We start from the raw sequence: 20,362 nt of genomic DNA, 5'->3' as shown, positions 1-20,362 counted from the left end.
AAACCTGCAGAGTTAGAGTTGGACGTGGAACAATGGGCTGGTTCAAAACTGGGAAAGGAGTACGTCAAGGCTGTATGTTGTTACCCTGCTTATTTGACATATACAGAGTACATCATGTGAAATGCTGGGCTGGATGAAGCTCAAGCTGGAATCAAGACTGCCGGGAGAAATATCAATAACCTCAGATGTGCAGATGATACCACCCTAATGGCAGAAAGCAAAGAGGAACTAAAGAATCTCCTGATGAAGGTGAAAGAAGAGAGTGAAAAAGCTGGCTTAAAACTCCATATTCAAAAAATGAAAATAATGGCATCCGGTCCCATCACTTCATGGCAAAAAGGGGGAAAATGGACACAGTGACAGATCTTATTTTCCTGGGCTCCAAGATCACTGAGGACAGTGACTGCAGCCATGAACTTAAAAGATGCATACTCCTTGGAAGAAAAGCTATTACAAACCTAGACAGAGTATTAAAAAGCAGAGACATTATTTTGCTGACAAAGGTCTGTATAGTAAAAGCTATGGTTTTTCCAGTAGTCATGTATGGATGTGAGAGTTGGACCATAAAGAAGGCTGAGTGCCAAAGTATTGATGCTTTCAAACTGTGGTGCTGGAGAAGACTCTTGAGAGTCCCTTGGACTGCAAGGAGATCCAGCCAGTCCATCCTAAAGGAAATCAACCCTGAATATTCACTTGAATGACTGATGCTGAAGCTAAAGCTCCAATACTTTGGCTATCTGATTCGAAGAAAAGACCTTGATGCTGGGAAAGGTTGAAGGCAGGAGGAGATGGGGCGACAGAGAATGAGATGGTTGGATGGCATCACCAACTTGATGGACATTGATTTGAGCAAGCTCTGGGAGGTAGTGAAGGACAGGGAAGCCTGGTCTGTCTGCAGTCCATGGGGTCGCAGAAAGTCGGACATGACTCAGTGACTGAACTACAACAATGAGAAAGAAGAGGACAGGATTGAAATAATAGTATATTAATGGTGAACTTTGGGGTGCTTATTTTTCTAAGCACTTTACATGAATCCGCACAGCAAGCTATGACAGGTTCTACTATTTGCATTTTTTCTGTGTGCTTAGTCTTGTCCAACTCTGAGATCCCATGGACTGTAGCCCACCAGGCTCCTCTCTCCATGGGATTTCCCAGGCAAGAATACTGGAGTGGGTTGCCATTTCCTCCTTCAGGGAATCTTCCTGACCCAGGCATAGAACCGGCATCTGCTGTGTCTCCCGCCTCAGCAAGCGAATTCTTTACCACTGAGCTATCTGGGAAGCCAATTTGCATTTTACAATCATGCAAATTGATGCACAGAGGTATTAAATCACCTTTTAACACAGATGGAACACAGGAATCAGGATTTTCCCCGGCAGTCCAGGGGCTAAACTTCCAATGCAGCGGGACCAAGGGGAACTAAGGTCCATATGCCGCAGGGTGGGGCTAAAAATGTTAAAAAGGAACAAACTATCAAAAAGGAGTGCCAGTGGCTCTCAGACTCCTGTATGCATCGGAGTCACCTGGGGGGATTCTGAAAATAAGTTTCCAGCGTTTCGAATTCAGCGTGGCCCAAGGATCTGCATTTCTAGCGCTTTCCCCAGGTGGTGCGGCTGCTGCTGGGCGGGGCTGCGCTTTGCACCATTAACCTCCTTTTACCCCAGACCCTCGCCCCAGTCCGTGCTGCTGCTGTTGCTCAGTTGTGTCTGGTTCTTTGGGACCCCATGGACTGTAGTCCACCGGGCTCCTCTGTCTGTGGGATTTTCCAGGCAAGAATACTAGAGCGTGTTGTCATTCTCCTACTCCAGGGGATCTTCCTGACCCAGGGATCAAACCCGTGTCTCTTATGTCTCCTACACTGGCAGGCGGCTTCTTTACCACTGAGCCAGCTGAGAATCTAGTACAGGTGGTTCCCAGCCCGCAAATCAAGTAACCCTCAGAGTCTTCTCTCTCAACCTCAGGTCACAGGTAAAATGTATTTATTACTATGCCTATCTGAAGTAGGTAGAACTTAACACCATTGTGCATTTCTACATTTATTAATCTATGGGTAGATAATTTCATCTCAACGTCAGCAGTTCTTCAAGATTGCCAAATTGCTAACAGAGAGCCGTAGGAATTCCCACCTGTACCACTAGGGGGCGAACGAGTATCTCACAGGCTCACCGCACCTGGCCCAACTAGGAGGAACCAGGCTTCGCTTGTTCGTAAATCTTCCCGGTTGCTTAAATGTAGACTGCCCCTATCCCTTGTAGCTTACTCATGGCAAATAGATGGGGGAAAAATGGAAACGGTGGCAGATTTTATTTTCTTGGACTCCAAAGTCACTGTGGACGGTAACTGCAGCCATGAAATTAAAAGATGCTTGCTCCTTGGAAGAAAAGCTATGACAAACCTAGATAGAGTATTAAAAAGCAGAGACATTACTTTGCTACAAACGTGTGTCTAGTCAAAACTATAGTGTTTCCAGTAGTCATGTACGGATGTGAGAGTTGAACCATAAAGAAGGCTGAGCACCAAGGAATTGATGCTTTTGAACTGTGGTGCTGGAGAAGACTCTTGAGAGTCCCTTGGACAGCAAGGAGATCAAACCAGTCAATCCTAAAGGAAATCGACCCTGAATATTCACTGGAAGGACTGATGCTGAAGCTGAAGCTCCAATACTTTGGCCACCTGATATGAAGAACTGACTCAGTGAAAAAGACCCTGATGCTGGTAAAGATTGAAGGTGGGAGAAGGAGACGACAGAGGATGAGATGGTTAGATGATATCACCAACTCAATGGACATGTATTTAAGCAAACTCCAGGAGATAGTGAAGGACAGGGAACTCTGACATACTGCAGTCCATGGGGTCGGAGAGAGTCAGACGTGACTGAGCAACTGAACAGCAACAACTTAGGATGGAAGTAAAAACCAAAAAGGAAAAAGTACTGGGAAAAAAACAAAAGAACACAGTCTTGAATTGCCAGGACTTTTAGCATGAGTGACACTGGCATGTAAATGTCTATTTAACCAATAACTTCTGTGTGTCAGGTATCCTGAGAGCTGGTGGAATTTGGGCAGTGAACGACTCAGCTATAAAAAGGAAAGACCCAGGGGGATGACCACATAAAAAGGCTGCTTCCAGGATATTGTTGTTCATCAGTCACTCCACCAGCTCATTGCTTTTGCACAGCTTTTTGCAATTTGTATTATATCAAGTCATGCAATGAGGTACAAACAAGGTTAATCCAGAAATATCTGATAATGACTAAAACTAAAAAATGGATATTATGGTTGCCCCCGGGAATGTCTAATCTACTTTCTCTTTGAATTTGCCTACAATAGGCATTTCTGGTAAATGAAATCACACAATGTTTGTCCTTTGGTGACTGCTTCCTTCACTTAGCACAGTGCTTTCAAGGTTAATTCATGATGTAGCATTCATCAGAACTTCATTCCTTTTTAATGGCTGAATAATATTCCACTGTGTGGAAATACATTTTGTATATCCACTCATAAGTTGATAGACACTTAGGGCCTCCCTGGTGGCTTAGATGGTAAAGAATCTGCCTGCAATTTGGGAAACCGGGTTTGATCCCTGGGTCGGGAAGATCCCCTGGAGAAGGAAATGGCTACCCACTCCAGTATTATTGCCTAGAGAGTTCCATGGACAGAGGAGCCTGGCAGGCTACAATCCATGGGGTCGCAAAGAGTCAGACACACTTAGTGACTATCGCTCACTCTCACTTGGGTTGTTTCCACTTGTTGTTGTTTGATTTCTTTTTGGCTGCACCACATGGCATGCGGGGTCTTAGTTCCCCGACCAGGGATCAAACCCCTGCTCCTGCGGTGGAAGCACGGGGTGCTAACCACTTGAACTCCAGGGAATTCTTTTTTTTTTTCTTTTTTACAGTGGTGTCATTTCTCATAGGCTCCCTTTGTTGGCAGAACTAGGAAGTATATATATATGTATTTTTCTAAATAAATGTAACTGTTTTTGACTGCGCTGGGTCCTCATTGTGTGTGGGCTTTCTCTAGCTGCGGCGAGCAGGGCTGCTCTCTAATGGCGATGCTCAAGCTTCTGCTTGCGGTGGCTTCTCTTGTTGTGGGGCACAGGCCCGAGGGCGTGCAGGCTCCAGTAGTTGTGGGGCATGGGCTCAGGGGCCCTGTGCCGCGTGGAATCCTCCCATGCCAGGGATCGAACCTGTGTTCCCTGAGTCGGCAGGCGGATTTTATTCTTAACTGCTGGACCACCAGGGAAGTCCCTAGGAAGTATGTTTACACACAGTGTTTATAATTGAGAAATTTCACTTAGAAAGCTGGACCTTAGCTTCTCTTCAGAAACCTGAATATCTGATCATCATCAGCTGGGAAATTAGCAATAATCAGCTGGCAGATGGTAGGGGTTCAACGACATTTGTTTTCTCACTGAAGTATTTATTGCATTCCTACTGCGGGCCAGGTACTAGGTTGTATTACAGTTCTACTAATTTCTGGCAGTACATAGTATGAGACGATAGTACTCTAGTAGCTGGTTACACCCACTGTATATACTTGTAGGCAGCGGAGTTTCAGTTTCCAGTCCTCACTTTTGACTGCTTTCTTCCCTCCAGCTGGAAGGAAAGCTGGATACCCTTACAAATCCAAAGCCCATGCAAATGCCACCTCCTCCTTGGGGCTGTCCCCAGAGTGCCGCCTCAGATGTCACTTCTCCATTCTCTAAGCTCTTTGTCCTTCTCACAACATTCATCACCTTCTCCCCTGAGCCACTGGTTTTTAGTTCAGCCTGCTGCTGCTGCTGCTAAGTCGCTTCAGTCGTGTCCAACTCTGTGTGACCCCATGGACCGCAGCCTACCAGGCTCCTCCGTTCATGGGATTTTCCAGGCAAGAGTGCTGGAGTGGGGTGCCATTGCCTTCTCCGTAGTTCAGCATACTCCAAACTTATTAATCTTCTCTTTCTGGTAAGAGGACTGTACACTCTTTGAGGGCAAGCACCGTATCTGTCTTTCTTGGGTCTGTCTATGTCCTTAAATCTAACATCAGTCCTGGCACATTGTAGGCATTAGATGAAAATTTCGGGTAAAAACAACTGCTGTTGAACTCTCTGATGGGTGCAGCGTAGTGTGGCATGGCATGGAGTAGTAATATAATTGTAAGCAAAACAGACATAGTAGTTTTGTCCTCAGAGAGTTAACTGACTTCTAGCAGAAAGATATTAATTAAAAACATATCATTTGTATTTGTAGACTGATTTGAAAAACATGATCTCTGTTTGCATTATTGTCCCCAGTTGGCTTCATACGTACACACCCTTAGAAAATATATAGTATTGGTTGATGTTGTGTTTCCCATTTCAGGGTATTGCTCTCTTTTTTCCTTCCAAAATATATCTTGCAAAGTTATGTAGGGTTACATCATCCTTTTAAAGTGATAGATAGTAGTCATTAGTATGGCTACACCAGATGGGCATTTAGAATGTTTCTGGGTTTTGTTTTTGCATTACAAACAATAATACAACAGGTCTTTTTGTATACTTCTGCTTTTTCTCTGGTAGATTCCAAGAAATCAAATTGGTGGGTCATAGGCTTGCTTTTCTTTTTCATTTTTTGTTCTACACATGCCTATGTCATTAGAATTCACACAGCACTTTTGTGATTAAAAAAAATACGCTAAAAAATAGAAAGAAGTAGGTAGATGGTTCATGTTGCTGGCTTTTAGAAAGTAGAGGTGCCTGATCACTGTCACATGACTGTTACATAATCCACTAACCATTATGTAATAAAATCTGCAAAGGATGCTTCTGCTATTACACGTCACCAAGCAGAGAAATCTCAGGCCTCCAGCCCTGTTTTCAAGATGAGATATATGTCTCCTTTCAGAGATTTTGGTATTTTTCTGCTACAGAATGTCACCGAGAATCAGTGACCAGGGTTTCCTACCAGGAAAGCTTCTTAAAACTTTTGTTTTCTTTTTGGCTGTCCCCAAACCACAGAGCTGGAAGGACTTGTTAACAGCCTCATGCAATCTTGTAATGGTTTCCAAAGTACAGCTTTGAGTTGTTGTAAAGGCAGAGCTTGGGTGGGACAGTTTTTCTCAGCTGGAATTCCTGTAAACACCGTCACCTTAGGAGTGATTAAGACAGGAGCTTAAACATGAGCTGGTAACAGCAGAAGTACACAAAGATCTAAAGCGATGCTCAGACAGCAACAGATAAATACAGTAATTGCTACTCTTTGAATATCAGGTTGTTGGTTCTCCAAATCCTCTCCAGGCACCATCTCACTGACTCCTGAGACAAGACCCACCAACTTTAGCCGGGGACACCAAGGCCTAGAGAGAGAATCCTGCACTCGAGCAACACCTGTTGGACAGCTCCTGATCAGACACGTGCAGAACTCATGGGAAACACATATATTATGAAAGACAGGGGGCTTCTCTGGCAATCCAGTGGCTAAGACCCTGCACTTCCAATGTATGGGGCAAGGGTTCTATCCCTGGTTGGGAACTAAGATCCCACGCGGCACATGTCATGGCCAAAAAACGTTTTTTAAAACTTTTTTTTTAAATTATGGAAGATGATGTTGTGGGGTGGGAAACCAGGGGAAGGTGGGTCTTTGCCTGCAGAAATCAGAGAAAGCTTCAGAAAGGATATGAGGACTCAGTTGGGGCTGGAAGTCAAGAAAACACGGAAGGGAAGAAAAGAAAGGAAGAACATTCATACCCCATGAACGGCATATACAGGCACAGAGGCCACAGTGGTAGAAGAATATGGTAGGTACAGAGAGCCAAGACCATGTTGGAGAAAGAGAACTTGGCATGTTGTGGGTCCCGAGTCTTCAATAAATACCTGGGGTGAGTTAGAGAGAGAGAATGAGTGGTTCAGTGGTAAATGTGTTCAATAAAGTCTTGAGTACGTGCTGAGCACTTTGCAAGTACTAAGGGTTCAGTGAGTGATGAACCACCAAAGCAAAATTCACAGTTAACATGGGATGTGTGTGTATATGCCAAGTAGCTTCAGTTGTCTGACTCCTTGCAGCTCTATGGGTTGTAGCCCACCAGGCTCCTCCGTCCATGGGATTCTCCAGGCAAGAATACTGAGTGGATGCCATTTCCTCTTCCAAGGGATCTTCCTGACACAGGGATCGAATCTGAGTCTCCCAAGTCTCAGTGCACTGGCAGGTGGGTTCTTTACTCTGGGAAAACCATCAACGTGATGGGTGGAAAACAAATCCATGAAGTGAAGTGTGACAAGCCACCAGAATTGATGCCAGTGTAGTCAACATGTAGGTGTCTGGCGAAGTGACAAACCAAGGAGACAGTATTTGGCTTGGTCTTCCTCAATGCTGGTTTCCATTCAGGGAAGTTGAGGGCTGAGAAAAGTCATTTCCTTTGACTTACCCAGATTTTATTTTATATTTTATTATTTATTTATTTTCTGGCCGTGCCATGCAGCTTGCAGGATCTGAAGTTCCTAACCAGGGATTGAATGCCGTCTCTCAGCAGTGAAAGTACGGAGACCTAAACACTGGACCATCAGGGAATTACCAACTTAACCAGATTGTTAAAACAGTGTATTTAGATTATTACACTAATGCAACTACTGTGGTGCTGGAGAAGACTCTTGAGAGTCCCTTGGACTGGCAAGGAGATCCAACCAGTTCATCCTAAAGGAAACCAGACCTGAATATTCACTGGAAGGACTGATGCTGAAGCTGAAGCTGCAATACTTTGGCCACCTGATGCGAAGAACTGACTCATTGGAAAAGCCCCTGATGCTGGGAAAGATTGAAGGTGGGAGGAGACGACAGAGGATGAGATGGTTAGATGACATCACCGACTCAATGGACATGATTTGGGGGAAACTCCCGGGAGTTGGTGAAGGACAGGGAGGCCTGGCGTACTGCAGTCCATGGGGTCGCAAAGAGTCGGACACGACTGAGCAACTGAACTGAACTGAATGCAACTACTTTAATAACTTTAGTAAGTGGCTTCCATACTCACTTGAATCCCAGGAAGCGATATATTATTATTGCATTTATAGGTGAAAAAGCTGAGGCTCAGAGAAGTAACTAGTCCAAGGTTATGTTGCTAGTAAGTGGTAAAGGCAAAACTGGAACCCTCGCTCTTAGACACAGCCTGTAACATCGCCAGTCCCCTCAAGGCTGGATTCAGTCTCACATGACACTGGGCATCTCATTTGCTTTTTTTAAGCCTTGGTATTTCCACCTGTAAAATGGGGGTGAGGGATCCAACTGTCAGCTCCTACTCAAGCGCGGTCAGGAGCTCAGCTCGCAGATCGCATGGATAATGGGGAAGACCGGGAGGTGGAGGCCGCGAATCTCTCCATCTGAGCTCATAGCTCCAAGTTACCACCGCCAGGCTCCAGGCAGGTTCCCATGACAACCCGGCGAGCCGCCATCCTAGGACCGACGGAGTGCGTCACTTCCGGCCCGTTTATTTCCGGGTCCCAGCCCCAAACCCGCGGCGGCGGGCCTTTAGGCCCCAAGCGGGACGCCGCCGCTTCTCTGCTCACCCTTCTGCCTCAGGCTTCTTCTCCGCCTCCGGCGAGCGTCGGCCTCTCCCCGGCCCAGCGCGCAGCCGCGGCCCGGCCTCCCTTTGGGCCCACCTCCAACGTCACTTCCGACTGAGTGCTTCCGGGTCGCCGCGGCCCCAGGGTACTGGTCTCGGTCTCCCGCAGCCGGCCGGAGCTCCGAGCGCCCAGCCGGGCCCGGCTCCGGCGGCGGCCGCGGCTGCTTCCTGCTCACCTCGGCCGGGGCGTCCTCGGCGGCGGTGCCGGGGTAAGGACGGTTCGGCCGCGGGCGGAAACGGCGTCTGGGGCTTCCCTGGGCGGAGGGGGCGCCCGATTCGGCGGGGCTCGACCGGCCCGGGAGCGAGGTCCCTTCGCAGCCGGCGAGGGGGCGATGGGCGGGCCCGCCTTTCCGGCACTCCGGGGGCCCGGCTGCTCCTCAGGATCCCCGCTCCCCCGAGGGCTGCCTCGCAGCCTCTTGGGGACCGGCGGTGGGAGGCTCGGGGCAGCTCAGGAGGAGCACCCCATGTTCGGCGACTGTCGCGGCAACAAGACACCCCGATTCGAGCCGCAGGCAGTTACCGCGCAGTTGGTCCTCAGCCCAGGCTCCGGTGGCAGACCGGGGTTTGAACTCACTGTGTGACCTTGGACAAGTCACTCCATCGTCTGAGTCTCACTTGGCTGGTTAGTTCAATGGGGAGTGAACCTGTCTGCTCGGGGCCTGGGTGGGGATGAAGAGAGATGCATAGGAAGCACAGCCTCTGGCATACAGCAGGCGTCCAATAAATGATGCGTGCGTGCTCAGTCGCTTCAGTCGTGAAGTCTCTTTGCTTCCGACTCTTTGCGACCCCACAGGACTGTAGCCCCACCAGGCTCCTCTGTCCATGGGATTCTCCAGGCAAGGATACTGGAGTGGGTTGCCATGCCCTCCTCCAGTGGATCTTCCCAGCTCAGGGATGGAACCCGGGTCTCCTGCGTTGCAGGTGGATGCTTTACCCTCTGAGCCACCAGGGAAGCACCCCCGCCAATAAATGACAGCTGCTCTCTACTCGGCAACAGTCCCTGAGGAGGGCCCGAGATTGGGACTAGGGTGTTTTTCACAACTGATGTGGCACTTGGAGGCTGTAGGAATTACCAGACTGGGAATAGCAGTCACCAGCTTCTGTGTGATGCAGGGAAGGGAGCCTGCTTGCTCTAGAGCCCCTCTGCCAGCGGCAGCTGCCACTGGGGAAGCCCAGTTTCAGCATCGGCTGAGGCTATTTTCAGAGGTCGGAAGCCCTCTCTCTGAATCTCTCTGGGATGGGGTTGGGGTGTGGGGACCCTCTGGTCTTTTCACTGCCAGTGGAAGGTTGCTTAGGATGTGTCTCAGGGGCCTGGGGATGAGTGCCAAGGAGTGGGGTGCGGAGGTGGAGGGGGTTGATGGGCACTCCCCTTACTGCTGTTTGGAGGCCCAGGGAACTCTTGAGCGGCCTGAAGCTACACCAGGGATCTGTAAACCTGTGGACTGGGGCAGTGCCGGGCCCAAAATAGCTTCTGTCTGTGCAGGGAGGAGGCAGCCTTCAGATGCTGCTTGGGGAATGTTTCTGCTTGAATGGGCCAGCTGAGGTAAAGCCAAGCTCATGCTTTGCTATCCAGAATCATTTCAGTTCCGTTCAGTGAGGTTTTAAACAGATCCAGCTTTCCTCTGAGATGTTTAAAAAATAATTAGAATGCCACCACCCCCCGCTCCTGACTGCAATCTCTCTCTCTTCATTGCTTTGCTTTTCAAAGGGGGACCCAGATTGTGGGTGCAGGAAGGTGCTACCAGGTCTCTTGACTCTGGACACCCACCTGATTCTGTTAGGGATGTTCATGGTACCATGCTTTTTTTTTTTTATCCTTCCGCCAGCCTGGCATGTCTTGGCATTCCAGTCCTTGGGTTGCTTGGAGAAATTAACGGCTTCTGTCACTGCGCTGTCTTGGTATCCTGTAACCACGCTGTTTTTGCAGAGAGTGTGTTTTTTGTTGTTCTTGCAGTGTGCTAGGAATAAATTGCTGGCTCTGTGCTCAGAAGAGACACCAGCTATGACCAGCTACAATGCAGCCTGTATTCTCAGAAAATGAATTCAGGAGGGATGATGTCAGCTGCTTTACCACTGGCCGGGCACTGGTCAGCCTCCCCTCTCAGCCCTCGAGCTTACGTCATAGAGAGATCTGTGCTCTTCCAGTCCCGCTCCGTGTGAAAAGATGGGAGTCTTGCTGCCACCAAAATTTTTAGAACTCAGCTCCACTGGCCCTGCCATAGGGCGTCTGCCTTAGTGGAGCCCTTCTGAGAAGAGCTGTCCTGCAGCCAGACGGCTGTGCCTGAAAGCAGTGCGGCTCAGAGCTTGAGTCAGGGTTTTGGCATCAGACCCAGGTTCAGGTCCCCGAGACCCTTCTCCCTATCCTAGTGGCTTAGTGCGAGCGACTTGGCCCCTCTGCACACACATGCCGAGTCGCTCAGTTGTGTCAGATTCTTTGCAAGCCCATGGCCTGTGGCCCGCCAGGCTCCTCTGGCCGTGGGATTCTCCAGGCAAGAACACTGGAGGGGGTTGCCATTCCCTCCTCCAGTTGGCCCCTCTGAGCCTCGGTTTTTTCTTGTTTAGCCTTGGGGTTGTCGAGTGGATTTCACTGATTTTCACGGGGCACTTAGCAGAGGGCCCTTCGGTGCTAATCCCTCGGTGAATGGTCCTCACGGTAACCACAGATGAGTGAGGTAAAGGAGGAAAACCCCAGCCCACGGGGCCGGCTGCCCCAGGTTCACATTCCAGCTCTGACCTCTTCAGGCTCTGCTGAGCAGGTGGTTTAATGGCAGAGCCTTGCTTTCTCTCCTCATAGAACTGTGAGGACTGAACTGGATGATGCAGTTAAAGTGGAAAGTCCGAGGCCTAGCGCACAGTAGGACCACGATAGTTGTTCCTTTCCTTCTTGCCTTTCCTCAAGGATCTTGTAGCATTTTCTTTCACCTGTTTCCTCACCAGTGAGGCTGGTTCGAGATTCCCCTTAGATATGTTTCCCGCCCTTCACTTTAGGACTTTGAATACCAACCGGGCTGTTTGCAGCCCTTTTGCTTGTTTATTTGCCAGCCACAAACAAGGGTGGGGGCTGTGGTGTGGTTCCAGCACTGAGCAGACGCTGAGCTGAGCTTGAGGGTGGCCGACTCTGTTTAGAAAAAAATAAAGTCAGTCTCTGTTGGCTCAAGCCTGACTTCTTTGGAGAAAAATCACAGCAGTGTTTAGGAGGCTTGATGTTGCTCTGTCTAAATTGTTCTCAGATGTACTAAAAAACAGTCCCTGGGGCCAGAGGCCGGATGGAAGCTTCTTTTGGATAAATAAAAAAATGGTAAATGCATATGGTTTTTTTTTTTTTTCTTTTTTTTTTAGCAAGGACAGTGATGTCTTCTCTCAGGTTGCAATGCGGTTTTATTTTTAAAGCGAACACACATACTTTGATACTGAGCGGTAAGCCCGTTCAGCTAGAATTCAGGGCAGAGCTCCGTCTTCTTAAACGCTGTGCCCTCCTGTCCCCTGCCTACGCCGTGTCCCCCCCACTGCACCAGCCTGGGGCCTGGCACCAGGGAGGCCTGCATATTGCTGAACTCAGGAATCATGGGGTGGCGGGAGGAACACAGCTTTCCAGTCGTCAGGCCAGGCTCAGAACCTGGGGTCCGCCTTTTCCTAACCGTGAGCTTACATAACCGCGTAGCAGGTCATGTCATGGAGCCTTGGTTTCTTCCCGCTCCCGTTGACCTTCCAGAATTCTGGGGAGAGCTAAATGAGAAACAGGAGCATCGTGAATGCTGACGTGCTTTGCATCATGCGTTTTGTCTGTTTCATCAAATACCTACTGTGTGCCAGGTGCTGTGTTAGGCATCATGGTGAACAAAACAGACATCGTCCTTGCCTTTGCAGGGTTGACTGCTTACTGGATATTATTGAGGGGAAGATAGTAAATGAATAAAGTTGAAAATTTTCCAAAGTTTTTTTTTTGGCCGCACCCAGTGACATGCAGAACTTACTCCACCAGGGATCGAACCCACACCCCCTGCAGTGGAACTGTGGAGTCTTAACCACCAAACTGCCCAGAATGCCCAAAGTTGATGATTTCAGCTGGTGATTACCTGAGGATAATGGGATGATGAGGGCCAGGCAGGTGCGATTTAGTGAGCTGGGGTGGTCAGGGAGCGCCTTGGAGGAGTGATGGTTGGTTTGAGACCTGAATGATGAGAGTGAGCCCACGACAGGAGGAACTAGAGGAAGAACATGCAGAGGAACAACATGTGCAAAGGTCCTGAGATCAGAATGGGCTTGATGTGTTTGAGGAGCAGGCGGAAGGGTCTGTGTGGGTGGACCTTAAAGGGAAGGGATGACTGTTCTGAGGACCACAGAGACCTTGGGCAGGAGGTCCCGCACCATCCCCCACAGCCAGCAGGACCACACACACGCACACACGCACACACACGCACACACACACACAGGAGGTCCCGCACCATCCCCCACAGCCAGCAGGACCCCCCCCCCACACCACACACACACACACACACACACACACACACACCATCCCCCACAGCCAGCAGGACCCCGCCACACATGCGCGCACACACACACACCATCCCCCACAGCCAGCAGGACCCCCCCCCCCACACACACACGCTCTGACAGCACGCACGCATGCGCACACACACATACACACGCGCGCTCTGACAGCGGCAGGTGTTTATGATGCGTGTGCCCTGCCCTGGCACCGTGACCTTTCCTGAGTCACTCGGTCACAGTCTCTGCACCCACAGAGCTTGTGGGCAGGACAGGTGAGCGTGAAAGCGCATGTCCACCCCAGTGGGAGATTTCTGGCTCGCTCTGATCCCGCCTCCTGAGGACGCTTGGCAGGCGTCGCCCCTGCCGGCACTGGGCACGCCTGCTTGTGTGCCTGCGGGCCTGCTGTGAGCGGGCGTTCTGGAGAGCGCGCTTTTCCTTCCCTTCCCGTGGCTGTACTGGGGCTTCGCGGCAGCACGCGGGCTCTTTGTGGCGGTGCACAGGCTTCCGTGGTTACCCCGAGGCGTCTGGGGTCGCAGTTCCCCGACCAGGGATGGAACCCTCACTCCTGGCATCAGAGGGCAGGTTCTTTACCACTGGACCACCAGGGAAGTCCCTGAAGAGCTTTCTTTACTGACTGCAGAGAATTCTTCTACCAGCTCTGGACTGTAAGAATTATTAACCCCCTTTTTCGATGAGAAAACTGAATTGAGTACTTGGCCCAAGTAACCCGGAGAAGCAGATCCAGGGTTCACACCCAGGCAGGCCAGCTTTGAAATCTGTCTGTAACCCCTGTGGGCTGTGTTGCCTCCCCTGGCCCTGGCAGTATCCCTCGATGAATACAGGTTTGCTGCAGCATCGTAGAGCTGAGAATATTGATGGATCTGTGCCTGTTCTACTAACAAGCGGCCAGGGAGACGGCAAGAGTGTGTGAATCCTGTGCGTCCAGCCTAGAAGGTTCTGTCCTCTCCCAAGAGGGAACCGTAAAAAACAAAGGTGGGGTGGGATTTCCTCGAGGTCCAGTGGTTAGGACTTCCACTTCAGGGGGCGCGGGTTCAATCCCTCGTTGGGGAACTAATATCCCGGGAGCCACAGGGCACCGCCAAAACCCCCGCCCCGCAGAAAACCAAAGGCAGATCAAGGGACTCTCCAAGAGTCAGCAGCCAAAGTAGCCTTTTTTTTTTTAAATGATTACAGATGTGATCGTGTTCTGTCCCCCTTGCTTTGAACCCCTCAGGGGCTTCATGGGGCTCTTTGAAAGAAACGTCTGACTCACTGCGACCTGGGGACTGGGATCCTGCTGCTGTGGGCAGCCCCTGTGCTGTGACCCTCCTCCTCTCTCTGCGTCAGCCTCACTAGCCTTCCTGCTGTTCGCGTGCCGGCTTCCTCCTGGCCTCAGGAAAGTGGGGTGTGACGGTGAAGGGCATGGGCCTTGTAGCAGCCGGCCTGGGTGCTCACCTCAGCCCTGTAACTCTGGGCGCGTTCCTTAGTGTCTCAGTTTTCCCATTTGTACAATGGCGGTAACAATACCACCTACCTCCTAGGGCTGCTGAAGACGGGAGGAGTTAGGATGTGCGGGCACCTGGCATGTAGTAAGCGGTTACGGCGTTAGTCCGGGACCTCCCTCCCTGCCAACACCTCACCCTCTGGGTCTAACCCTCACTTTCTCAGGGGCTTTTTAACCCTCCCCCACCCCTATGAAACCAGGTTCGATGCCCCTGCATATTTTCCAGCAGAGTCAAGGACCTTGTCTGTCCTATTCCCACTGCAGTGTGGCGCGCCTGTCCGCTGAGCGTGTTGGAGCCCTGGTGTAGCTCAGGCCAGCTCTGCTTCTGGCCTGGTCTGGGCGGCCACCGATGGGATGCGGACCATTTCAAGGAATGACGTGCTTCTCGTCTTCCCCTTCCAGAGCGTTCTGCGGGTCCAGGCAGGCAGCATGTCGACACGTCTGGCAATGTTCCTGCCTCTAACCCGGAAGCCATGAAGGCGATAAGGTAGCCCCCGTCCCTGGATCGGATTGGATGGGGAAGCCCAGTTCAATGGATGCAAAATACAAGGATGACTTGTTCCGGAAGTACGTGCAGTTCCACGAGGGCCAAGGGGACGCCACCCCCGGCAGTGATGAGTCCCTGCGGGCGGCAGCCTCCACCCTGCTCAGCCTGCACAAGGTGGACCCCTTTTATCGATTCCGGCTGATCCAGTTCTATGAGGTGGTGGAAAGCTCCCTGCGCTCGCTCCGCTCTTCCAGTCTGCGGGCGCTGCGCTGCGCCTTCGGCGTGCTCGAAACGGTGGGCGTCAACCTCTTCCTCTGCCCCTGGAAGAAGGAGTTCAGAAGCATCAAGGTGAGGTCTGGGGACGGGCCCTGCACGCTGCTCTCCCCTCTTGCTCCTTCCTGTCCATCTTGGGAAGAGGGTTTGTGCCCGTGTAATCTCCTTCCTCTGCTTGGGCCCTCCCGGCTTCCCCACTGCCTCTGAGGTGAGGACCAGAATTGCCCACCTGACCTCCCCGCCTAGTGCCTTCTCTTCACTGGTTCCCCACCCCTGGCAGCTCACATCTGAAACCGTGCGGTTGGAAAGGTGGGCAGCACCCAGCTGCTCAGGGCGTTGGAGCCCGGGGCAGGGGCTGGAATTTATCCTAAGGGGGCTGGGATTCGGTTTCTACAGGAGAAGACTCCTCCTGGCAGTCGTATGGGAGGTGGGCCTCGGGGAGACCTTTAGGAGGCTGCCGTAATCGAGGGAGACAGGGATGCGGTGGGGAGGAGGAGCTGGAGACCGAGAGTTCTGAATCACTCCCAAGGCGGTGATGGCTCAGGAGAGTTCCCCCCGGGTCAGGCTGCGTCTCACCGAAATACCAGAAGGGTGTCCTATCCTTGCTCCTGGGTGTTTCTGCCTCTGACCCGATTCCCTTTCTACACTGGTGTTTGCCCTGCACCTCCCCAAGGAGCAGGGCCCCTGCACCCCATGTGGCAGGCCAGTGGCTCTGCTCCCTGCCCCCCGGGGTCATTTCCCTCCGACCCCTGCGCTGAGCTGTTGGGGAGCAGTAGCCTCCACCTGCCGCGCTGAGATGGCCCTGACCCCCGCTCCCCACGTGCTCGTGTGCAGACTGTGTGGGCCTCGCCCGGGTAGTCTCTGCGCTGTGTCTGGGAGAGAAGAACCCACCTCTGCTCCTCTGCCCTTCCCTCCCCTAGACCTACACGGGCCCCTTCGTGTACTACGTCAAGTCAACGTTACTGGAGGAGGACATCCGAGCCATCCTGAGCTACATGGGCTACGTGCCCGAGCTGGGGACCGCCTACAGGCTCAAAGAGCTGGTCGAGACGCTGCAAGTGAAGATGGTCTCCTTCGAACTCTTTCTGGCCAAGGTGGAGTGCGAGCAGATGCTGGAGATCCACTCGCAGGTCAAGGACAAGGGCTACACGGAGCTGGACGTGGTGAGCGAGCGCCGGGGCAGCGCGGAGGACGCGCGGGGGTGCGCGGAGGCCCTGCGGCGGCGCGCCGAGGCCCGCGAGCCGCTGTCGGCCTCCATGGCGCGCATGGTGCTGCAGAAGTCGGCCAGCGAGCGGGCGGCCAAGGACTACTACAAGCCCCGCGTGACCAAGCCCTCGCGGTCGGTGGACGCCTACGACAGCTACTGGGAGAGCCGGAAGCCTCCCCTGAAGACCTCGCTGAGCCTGCGGAAGGAGCCGGCGGCCGCCGAGCCTGGAGATGAGCTCAAGGACGAGATCGTCCGCCCGCCGCCCTCGCTCCTGACCGTGGCCAGCTCCCCGCACGGCGGCGCCGACGACCTGCCCGCCCCCGCGCCCAGCAATGGGCTCGGCCTGCTGCGCAGCCCCTACCTGCCCGGCCCGGACGACGTGGATCTGTACACGGACGCGGAGCCCCGGGCCGCCTACCGGAGGCAGGACGCCCTGCGGCCCGACGTCTGGCTGCTGAGAAGCGACGCCCACGCCGGCTACCACAAGCGCTCGCCCCCCGCCAAAGAGTCCGCCCTCTCCAAGTGCCAGAACTGCGGCCTGGCCTGCAGCGCCGCCCTCTGCCAGCGCTGCGACAGCCTGCTGGCCTGCTCCCCGGCCGCCAAGCCCAGCGCCTTCCCCGGCAAGGCCTCCGGCCACGACAGCCTGGCCCACGGGGCCGCCCTGCGGGAGAAGTACTCGGGCCAGACTCAGGGCCTCGAGCGGCCGCCGCACCTCCACGCCAAGTCCAAGCCGCCCACCGCCGCCACCTCCCGCTGCGGCTTCTGCAACCGCCCGGGGGCCGCCAACACCTGCACGCAGTGTTCCAAAGTCTCCTGCGACGCCTGCCTCAGCGCCTACCATTACGACCCCTGCTGCAAAAAGAGCGAGCTGCACAAGTTCATGCCCAACAACCAGCTGAACTACAAGGCCACCCAGTTCTCCCATCTCGTGTACAGATAGACGCCGCCCCGCGCCTCCTGCTCCAAGGGCTACGCCTCCGACCTTTCTGGTGTCCCGGGGAAGCAGCGCAAAGGCCTAGATCTCAGAAGCAGGGCCCAGCCCTTGGCCACGCGGGTGTTGGGGGCTCCTGGGGCCGGCCACCCCACGTGGGAGTTCCCTTTCCGACTCAGATTATTTCAACTGATGGCTGCTCTGTCGTCTGTCAGGAGGGAGGGTGGCGCTTCCGTTGGGATTCCTTTTTGCTAATCTCTCCACTCCCTGTTCCGTTTTTCGGGGGGTTTTGTTTCTTCAAGATAGTTTCTATATCTGGGACTCTTGCCGACCACTCACTCCCACGGCGAAGCCAACTTGGATTGGGAAGGGCCCCCCGGGTCGCTTCCAGATGCCCACCTGGAGCGGTGAGCTAGAGGCCTGTTGGCTTGTGAAATGAGCCCTCCTGCCACACCGGGCCTCCTCCACTGGCTCATCCCTCCACCGCCGTCCCCAGACACCGGGACCCCCGCCGGCATCCCCCACCTGCCTTCCCTGCCTTTACGCGTCAATGGTGACCCGAGCCCAGGATTCACTGAATGTCATGCTGTTGCCTACAAAGCTCAGCGCAGCCGTGGGGTCTGTGAACTTGGCCCTCCGCTCTGCAGTGTGGACCTTCCACCGCGGCACTGACCCCCTCCGCCCACTTCTGTTGTTTGCACATCCTTTTCTTTCCGTACTGTACATAGATATTTTTGAGATTTATTTTTAAATAAATATTCAACTTGCCGTGTGTTTCAAAGTGGTGAAAACATTACCGATGTAGCTATTTATAAAGATGCCCCAGGTTCTTTAGTCTTCCAGGGGAGGGGCTCATGCCCTTCCACCTTGCCTCCCCTCGCCGCAGCCCGAAGGTCGAGTGGAGCGTGCGGGCGTGGAGGAGGAACAGAGATGATGTCCCCTGGGCTCGTGGAGAGCCGCTGTCTTCCCTGCAACCAATGTCAACACCTACCTCCATGCGCACCTCGGGGGGCTCGTCCGGGCTGAGAGGTCTCTGCGCCCGCAGACGACCACCCGGTGACGAGTCGGGAACCTCACCCTGTGGACCTCCAGCCTGGTCTTCGCCGCTTGCTGAGACCTTGCGCTGCAGTCTCCTCGAGTCTCAGTTCAGAAGGAAGAGGGTTTGGGATCCCCACCACCCCTCCACCTCAGTCCTCTCCTCTCCACCTGTTTCCGGGACTCCTCTAACCGACAGCGACCCTTTTGCACTAGAAGTGGGCAGGAGTCGGCGTGCGCCCAGCAGACTGGCGTCTCCCGAGATTCTTAGCCAAGCCTCAGCGCTTCGAAACCCGAAGTCCCCTTAAACTCCTTATGTGAATTAACTGACCCCGGATTATCCTTTTGGGTTTCAGAGCAGGAGCAGGGCAAGAATCTGAAAATAGAACCGCTTCCGTGTGAACTAATATATTTTAGCCATAAGTGTTGGTGATGTACAGAATGTTATGGGAATTGACATGCAGTGGGTTTTCTGATGGGAGGAGGTATTCAGCTCCTGAGCACATTTCCATCTGGCTGAATCCTGAGGCCACTGTGAATTTGCTGATGTTCTTCCAACTCAATTGAGAGATTTTAAGGTTTTCAAAATCTTCTATGGCTCTTTTTTTATATATATATCTAGTAGATCACTTGTAGATATTCCATGTGTATATAAAGCTAAGTTTCAACCAACTCTATTACTAAGGCCCTCCCCTCGGGGGCACCCATCTGTGATGTTCTTCTTCCTTTTCACATTTCAGACGTGTCAATGCCTGTCCCAGTCCTGACTTTTCCAGTTTTCCATTTTCAGACAGCTCTAGCACTACACTAATTCTTCACCAACCGTGATGCCACGTAACTTACACAGCAGACAGAAGCAGGAATAACCCACTTGTTCTGGAAGAGAAAGTCCAGGGTGGGTTATCGTCACGGAAACACTGTGTTCGTGGGTTGGAATAGGAAATGCTGTGACCGTGCTCCTCCGCAGTGTGTATCTTAATTGTATGAGGTTGCCGTGATTGAGATAAATAGATGCTAATTTAAAAATGCAGATGTTTTGCATTTGATTTCTACCAAGAGTTGAAATGTTGAGAGATGCTTTAAAAAATAATAATAAAGTGTCTTCCATTGTTAATGAAGTGTTTGGAGTTTTATGTCTCTCCTCTCTGCCGCTCCGAAGTTTGGGTTGCTTGGGATTTTTTTTTTTTTTTTTTTTTTTTGCTGTTTTTATTTTTTGTTCAAGGCATGTTTTGTTCTTTAGTGACAGGACTCACATTTTTTCCTCCATGAAACTCACAAATGGTAAGAGGCAGCATTTGAGCGCTTGTTCTGTGAGACAGACTTTAAAAAAAGAAAAGCTGTGTGTGTTTCCTCCAGCTGCTCCAGGCAGCCTTCTCCAGGCTGCGAGGCCTTCTCTAGCGGGGTGGTCCGGGACTGCTCTGCAGTGGCAGGGTGCCGGCCCCTCTTCTTGCCGAGCCCAGGCTCTCGGCGCCCACGCTTCACGGTTGTGGTGGGTTGGCTCAGTTTTTGCAGCACAGGAGCTGAGTTGTCCTCTGGTTTGTGGGATCTTCCTGGACCAGGGATCGAACCCGTGTCCCCTGTGTTGGCAGCTGGATTCTTTACCACTGAGCCACCAGGGAAGCTAAGCCAGACACTTTATACGCTGAGACTTTTGAGATCTCCTGTAACAGTCTCAATCCTCCCGGAAGACAACCTAAATCCCATCTTACAGATGGGGAAACCAAGCTGTGCAGAGTTCAGCCTTGATCCCTAGGAGTGGGACTGTAGACTCCAGGAGAAATGCTTGTTAGCGGTGACAGACAGGAGTTAAATAACAGTGAAGGGTGTTGTGTTTAAGAAAAAAAAAAGCAATCCCATTAAA

At 52.3% G+C, this 20,362-nt stretch overlaps 1 protein-coding gene across 1 annotated transcript; it reads left to right on the top strand.

Annotated features, from left to right (window-relative positions):
* Positions 1-8,644: 8,644 nt before the first annotated feature.
* Positions 8,645-19,592, top strand: SPATA2 (spermatogenesis associated 2). The gene is made up of 3 exons (XM_065922159.1): positions 8,645-8,782; positions 14,971-15,403; positions 16,249-19,592. Exons 2-3 carry the CDS (start codon positions 15,083-15,085, stop codon positions 17,473-17,475), a joined length of 1,548 nt encoding a protein of 515 aa, XP_065778231.1. The 5' UTR covers positions 8,645-8,782; positions 14,971-15,082; the 3' UTR covers positions 17,476-19,592.
* The last annotated feature ends 770 nt before the right edge of the window (positions 19,593-20,362 follow it).

This window comes from Muntiacus reevesi, chromosome 2 (assembly GCF_963930625.1).
Source record: "Muntiacus reevesi chromosome 2, mMunRee1.1, whole genome shotgun sequence".
Taxonomy (NCBI): Eukaryota; Metazoa; Chordata; class Mammalia; order Artiodactyla; family Cervidae; genus Muntiacus; species Muntiacus reevesi.
This window is presented reverse-complemented; position numbering and strand designations above follow the sequence as displayed.

Bases quoted from the DNA above. Each gene is read 5' to 3' on its own strand.
- SPATA2 (XM_065922159.1), top strand. From the start codon at position 15,083: ATGGGGAAGCCCAGTTCAATGGATGCAAAATACAAGGATGACTTGTTC. The intron at 15,404-16,248 runs GTGAGGTCTGGG...TCCCTCCCCTAG, and splicing joins AGGAGTTCAGAAGCATCAAG to ACCTACACGGGCCCCTTCGT.